General features: G+C 37.6%; 1 protein-coding gene and 1 long non-coding RNA gene across 2 annotated transcripts in view; one reads left to right on the top strand and one right to left on the bottom strand.

Annotated features, from left to right (window-relative positions):
• Positions 1-707: 707 nt before the first annotated feature.
• LOC106517979 (uncharacterized) lies at positions 708-2,816 on the top strand. The gene is made up of 2 exons (XR_001310268.1): positions 708-1,812; positions 1,937-2,816. It is a non-coding gene; the product is annotated as an uncharacterized LOC106517979 (long non-coding RNA).
• kif3a (kinesin family member 3A) overlaps positions 2,342-7,093 on the bottom strand; it is a gene marked incomplete in the record, with an annotated part of 18,023 nt that continues 13,271 nt past the window's right edge. The window contains 4 exon segments of the mRNA XM_014009030.1: positions 2,342-3,279; positions 4,744-4,874; positions 6,421-6,489; positions 6,807-6,860. Coding sequence (XP_013864484.1) covers positions 3,231-3,279; positions 4,744-4,874; positions 6,421-6,489; positions 6,807-6,860 — 303 coding nt within the window.

The following is a 7,093-nucleotide window of genomic DNA, read 5'->3' as shown; positions in this document are numbered from 1 at the left end:
GCATCAAATTCAAAATGAGTTAATCCATCCATTATCTATACCCMTTTTTTCCTTTCAGGGTCACGGGGGTCACTGGTGCTCATATCCAGCAGTCACAGTGTGAGGGGCGGGGTACACCCTGGACAGGTCGCAAGTCCATCACAGGGACACATATAGAGACAAACGAGACAACCATTCACTCTCTCACTCACACCTAGGGACAATTTAGAGTTATCACTTAACCTAACAGTCATGTTTTTGGTCTGTGGGAGGAAGCCGGAGTACCCAGAGGGAACCAACGCATGCACAGAGAGAAAATGCAAACTACCCAGAAAGGTCCCCGGGCCGAGATTTGATCCAGCAACTTTCTTGCTGAGAGGCAACAGCTCTACCAACTGAGCCACTCAAAAAAAAAAATAAATAAATAAGTTTCTCCGTTTAAACATTAAATATTTAGTGTTTTCATTTGAATGAAGGTTGAAAAAAATGTTCAATTAATTTTTTTCTGTTTTTATTTATTAATTAAATTGGAATCAGGGTTATATGCACAAAGTTCTGCAGACTGTTTTCATGATTGACTTTGTCATCTATTTTCCTGCCAGCAGCATAGCATCTCTATTATATGAAAAAAACAAAATCATCTGTTCGCTCCAAACTAAAGCTGAAACCAAAGGTGATATAAATCTTTTTTTTTTTTTTTTTTGTTGGTGTTGGTTTTCAATCGTTTCCTTTGATGTGCAGGATAAAATCAAAAGCTTGACTCTAGTACATTATTTCCCATGAATGCACACATCAGTCATTTCAACATGTCACACAGGAAACGTATACATGCCACTTTTAGTGATGCTTAAACTAATAATATATCTTCATTAGATAAAGCTGCTTGGTAAGTGGAAATACGTGATGGGGAAAAAATTTCCTTAAGATATAAATACAGTGTGACAGCTTCTGGGTGGGGGTTTTGCAAGTTGAGGAATAATTTCTAGTAAGAAGTTCCTGCATCAAGGGGAAGAAATTCATTGAAAAGCTGATCAAACAGATTACACCTCATCCTCTCCTCCACCACCCCCACTGACGTGTCTGTGGTCGTGGTGTCAGAACGAGAATGCCAATATAAGGTAGGGGAGTCAACTTTACTGCCGACAGACAAAGCTGTGGCTCTTTCAAAGACAAGAGAGACATGTGGACCTTCCAGATGAAGCCTTCCACACTCCTGGTGATGACGACGACAGTCGTGTTGGTGTACTCGGCAACCGTCCGTACTTCTATCCAACCTCCTGACGAATGCTCAGTCCTATTGCATAAAATGGAAGACGAGGTTGGGAATTTTCAAAATGCAACGGTAGGAAGCTGCAAACTTTATTTCCTTCTCTGGTGATTTTATGGTTTTAACGTACTGATGTACTTGTCATTTCAGTGGAACAATATAAATGTACAAAAGCCAACAAATAACTGCCCGGTATGTTGAAAACCAATTCTTTTTTCCTGTTATTGTCCATGCAGCCCATTCAAACTTGATGCAATGTGTAGGTGTGCTTACCTTTTAAGCCTTTCCACACCTAAAATCATTATCAACAAAAATGGAAAAGCAAATATTTGACAAGAAATAAGCTTCTTCCACGATAAAATAAGAATCAGTCTTCAGTCTGAATGGGTTTGGAGATGTAGACAAATCAACTCTAAAATCCTGTGTGCTGAATATGAATAACCACCAACTTCTCCTTGTAGAAAAACTTCTTCTGCCAGGCTGAGAAGGTTCTGGAAAGTATTACAAACAACACAGTGAAGGCCTCCTTTACAAACCTAGCTGGCATWTTGAATAAATACAATAAGGTAGGAAACAGTTCAGATCTATTTTTGCGTTTGCTGCAACTCCCAAGTCATTTATTGCTCATAAATGTGAATTGTACCAGATTCTAAAACATGCTTTGTAAATTTTAAAATGATTTTGTTTCAGAAATGTCATACCAGCTGCAACCTGGTCAAAAAGGACACGTATCACCTACAAAAGTTCCTGAAGAAAATGAAGACATGTCTGGACTACGCCTTACGTAGCAAGCATTAAACAATGACATTGAGGGTTATTTAACACGTTAGTGAAAAGTTATTTATTAAACTATTTATTTTTTCTACTTTTTTAAATCTATTGTCTGTTCATGGTTTTAGCAGTTTTACATCAATAAATAAAAAAATGTGACAGTGATCTGTTGTACGAGTGGTTCGTTAAACCAAACCTGGGYCTATTATTTTTTTTAATGTGCATGTTGCTACACTCTGCTGGTTCATAATAACCAGAAACAGCCAAGAACTACCTGTGATTTAATCATGACTCAAAAAAAGGAAGAGCATCAAGAAAGTGAGATATGACTGATATAATAATTTAATAAATAAAATCCAGAGGTTTGTCGGTGTAAACATTTGACATACAGTATGATAGAAAATAAAAGTTAGGTTTCATTCACTACAGAACATCATGAAAGCAAATAACCCTACACTGGTGCATTTTATATATACATATACTAAGGCATACATTATCTATGGTGCATCTCACAAGCGTTCAGACGTGGAAATAAAAATGTGACCTGTTTAGTGTAAGAAATGGCACAGACTAAGAGCTGAATGGCATGCATGCTTCAATCTTCTGACCTAAAAGAAAACACTTTAAATATCATTTATAATGATAGTTTACAAACTTTTATCTTCTTGGTGTCAACCGAACTCAACAATGGGGCCTTGGCTCATTTTAGGAGTAGAATAAATTGGTGTTAACTGGAGTCCAATGACGACTGTTGTAGTGGTTTGTTTAACTTTAATCTACCGATCACAATGCAGGAAATGACTGAAACAATCTTCATCTCTGATGGGTTAGACGTGTGTTAACGTAACACAGCACATTTCAGAGAAAATGAGCGTTATCAAGTTAGTAGGTCACTACCGCAATTTCATTTTCAGCAATCTGGCTAATTTTACATCTGACAGATCTGTGTGAAAACACAGAAACTTGTCAAAATTTCGGACAGGAGTGGTCCTCCTCAGGGTGAACGTCTTTTACAGTACATCCATCAGGTTGTTTTTATTTCCTCCATGTGGTGTTTTTCTTGCTAAAAGGTGCAGCTTGTTCACATTTAAAACCTTACAGTGTACACAAAAAAATCTTCAATTYTTTGTTCAAACATTAGTGGGACTAATTCCTTGTTTTTTAATATATACATGAAAGTTGGTGTGAAATGTGGACCTCCTCTCGAGTGTCGTCACTGTAGAAGGGATTCGATCACCGCATCTGGTTTTGCAGATCTTTTCCTGTGTGGAGATGGGTACATGATAACAATTATAAGCAACTTTAGTGACTTTGAACTTGAGAATTTCTCAGAAGTCCAGCCCATCATAGTAACTGGAACTTTTTTTTAATAGTACTATGACATGACTGTTGTGTTAAAACTGAATGAATAAAATCTAAATCTAAAATCATGCAGTTATATTTCAGAAATATGTCATTTTAATGTTTTTGTAACATCATATTTAGCAAATCTGAAATAATATAAGACAAACAAATGCAGCATAACTACAAATCAAAATATACTTCAGATGAGGAAAGCTGGTTTAACCATGATAAAGTACTGATAAGTACATTCAGATCTAACTAGGGGTGCACTGATTCCAGTTTTCTGGCCAATCATGATCTTTAAAGTGATTGAATTGGCCATTCTGATTTTGGCCAATACCGACTTTTTAAACTGACACCATCAGATGTTTTAAGGTCACAATARCCTTGAAACAATACAAACTTGTTTTAAATGGACATTAGGTAGTGCTTAGCAGAACAAAAAAAGTGGACAGTGGCTGATTTTCATACCTTTGTGGAGGTAGAAAAACTGATCGTTTCCACCAATCTTATCTAAGGATCGGCCGATCTCCCAAAATTAAAGAAATCAGCTGGCAGATTTATCAGTGCACCCCTAGATCTAACCCTTTATTTGAATGCTTTGATCTGTCCAGTTTGATAAGACACAGTAGTCTAATCATCATTTTCAACAAACACTAACTAAAAACTCTTCACAGTAGACAACACTTGAATGTATAACTTCCTGTTTCTACAGCCCAAATTGAGGATGTAGATTAAAGAATTTATTAGACAGTCATAATTTTCAGGAAACCCAGTGGTTTAAGTAGACGTTTTTAATAAAAAGCCTTTGGTTCATATGAGGTGAGAACTAATTTCATCAACTGAAAGAGAAACGTAAACACAGTCTCTTAGAAACACAAACGTTGTCATTTCTCTGAGTGTAACTGCTACCCTCAAATATCAAATATCTGGTGGAAACACACATTTACACTTTATAATACAAGGAAGACGACATCGAAGTTTCACTGRGAAATCGGTCATCTATTTCCCGGACTCTATCAAGACGAAAATAGCTTTCTATCTAAATGTGAAGAAAAWTTTTAATCAGCATATGAAACTTGTGCTGCAAGAACTATTCAAARGCTAATTAGTGCAAAAAGAGATGAACCAGATATACGGCAAAACTGGTTTTAATTTGATGTTTTTGATGTGCAGTTAGAGAATAAAGAAAGTCCATGAAAACACGATTCTACTCTTGAAGATCTGACACGCAAAAACAAAACTATTAAGAGTTAAACAAAACTAATTAAATCCAGTCCAAATGTAAGATTATTGGAGTGAAAAATGTCTCTGGGGTCAGAAACTGAAGAGAAATGTGAGAACAGGTTTGCTTCAGACTGTCTGGATTGAAAGCTTTTTACCTGCGTCCCGTTTTGGGTCGGCCACTTTTGCTACTTTTTGAGGTTCTGGGCCTCTCTAGTTTCATCAGTGACTGGCGCATACTCTCCTCAGTGTACGCCAGATAGACATGGGACAGATCCACCTCAAACGGCTACAAATAGAAGGGACAAGAGAAGAAAGAGGTCAACGTTGTTTCACTTTATAAAGAAGACAAACTATATAAACTTAGCACAAAAAGTAAGGAAATTAATGTTTGGTAGATTATTTCTTTGTAGTAACAATTCTTCTTGGCAATAAATCTTATAGCGGGCACCTGATTGGCAGCACCTGGAGGTACCAAAAGCTCAAAACAAGAGTCAATAACAACAGCAAAAAAAGCTTTTTGGCAGAGATTTTGCAATTTTTTCCTGTGCACAACCCACATACTCAGCCCTACTACTCATCCCACAGATGCATGTTCCTTACAAATCGGAGACAATTGCTCTAAGACTGCAAAATTTCAAAACTAAGTGATCAAATATATACTGTTGTGTGTACGTCATTGACTAAATTTGCGCTACAACGCGCTCAACTTTTGTTCAGAATCAGCTTCTTATCACTGGTAATGACATAGTTTTCTCATTCCCGCAGCTTCACAGTGCTTTAAACAGTCCAGACACTGAGCTTCCACAGAGTTCATTAGCGAAACAAAGACTGCAGCGAAACGAGARGAGTCAMTGGATAAATGCTGGCTTTGTCCCGCCCATCGGATGCTCAGCATCTCTGGGGGTCTATGGGGCAGTGGACTGGCCTCGGCTGACTCGGACGCTCAGCTTCTGCATGATGATTGGATGATCTGTCGGAGGCTGAATCCCTTTTTGATTGGCAGAGAAATGAGCGAATCAGCGATCTTTTTGTGTAAACATCCGTGGGAGCATTTTTTAGTTTAGTTTCTGTTCTGAGTTGAACCGGAAAATTTATTAATCCTTTTAGCAGCATTTCCTTTGTTAAAAACAACTAGCGACAAATTGAGCTTCTATTTCTGGTGTTTTTCTTTTTTTTGTAGCTGCTTGTGTTAGGAGACTGACTTCTATCACTCTTTCTGACTTCTTCTGTCCAGCGGCTGCTGCTGAGCCCCTTCGCCGTCACAAAGCACTCACAGGCGACACACTTCACACTAGCCTCYCACCAGTAACTAGCTGAACATATAGGTAGACAGTTTGAATGTTGTGGACCGGATTTTGGCGAAGCCATTTGATAGTCTTGTTTACAAAGAAAAACTTATAGTTAAAGCAGGGCTGATCAACTCCTCAGATTAATTTGGTGCAAAAGGTGGGAAAAGTAACAGGTCTTTTCAGCTGTCCTGGTATGACYAAGTGAGCTGGCTGACTGGAAGTGCTGTAAAATGATCTGGAACAGGGTCACAGATCAGTTTCTTGAAAAGGAATGYAGGGTAGAATTTACGTATAAATAAACCGACACATTTTATGATGTAGGCCAAAATTGAGTTTCCCCTTCTTGAAAGACCAGCATCTGCCACTGTTACAAATGTAGCACCATTTAAAATGCAAATTAACAGGCTTTCCAACCGAATAAGATTTATTGTCAAGAAGCATTGCTACAACAAAGAAATAACATYTCAAACATAAATTTATTTATTTTTTGTGCTAAGTTTATAAAGCAAATCAATCAGACAAAAACAACATTCATCAACTCACATCTTTTTCTTTTTTGTCAGGAGCAGGGGTTTGTTTTCTCATGTTGTTTCCAGTGTAAGCCACACATTTCTGAAAAACATTGTTCAAAAAGCAGAATGAAATATTTCATTTACAGCTGATTTGTCTAAACCAGTGGTATTCAGTACTGATCCTTGAGGACCACAATCCTGCATYTTTTAGAGGTTTCTCTGCTCTAACACAGCAGATTTGAGAAAAGAATTGGTGATCAACAGACTTCTGCAGAACTTGATGAGGTAATTAAATCACTGAATCAGGTGTGTTGSAGCAGGAAAACATGTAAAACCAGAATTGGACACCCTCAGCCTAAACTGATGGTAATCGAACTGCACATCACTTTGAGAATCATTGATGCAAACTGAGCTCACCAGCTGCCATTCTCCAATATCTTCATTCCAGTGCACATAATTTTCTATCATCTCCTGCAAGGAAAACACGGGAAACATAAAGTAAGAACAGACACAGGGGTTATCTGAGTAGAGAAGCTGCCTCTCAGTTTTCGTCAACAATGGGCCTCATGCAAGAACATGTTCGTTTCTTATCCTAAATTTCTCTTATTTTTGTTCATACGAACATGCCACGTCTGATTCAACAAACTCTTCTATCTTCAGGAAAAGTGTGTAAATGAGCTGTGTAATTTTCACCTGTTTGTATC

Source organism: Austrofundulus limnaeus, unplaced genomic scaffold, assembly GCF_001266775.1.
Source record: "Austrofundulus limnaeus strain Quisiro unplaced genomic scaffold, Austrofundulus_limnaeus-1.0 Scaffold1, whole genome shotgun sequence".
Classification (NCBI taxonomy): Eukaryota; Metazoa; Chordata; class Actinopteri; order Cyprinodontiformes; family Rivulidae; genus Austrofundulus; species Austrofundulus limnaeus.
Note: the sequence above shows the minus strand (reverse complement) of the source record. Positions and strands in the feature narration are given on the sequence as shown.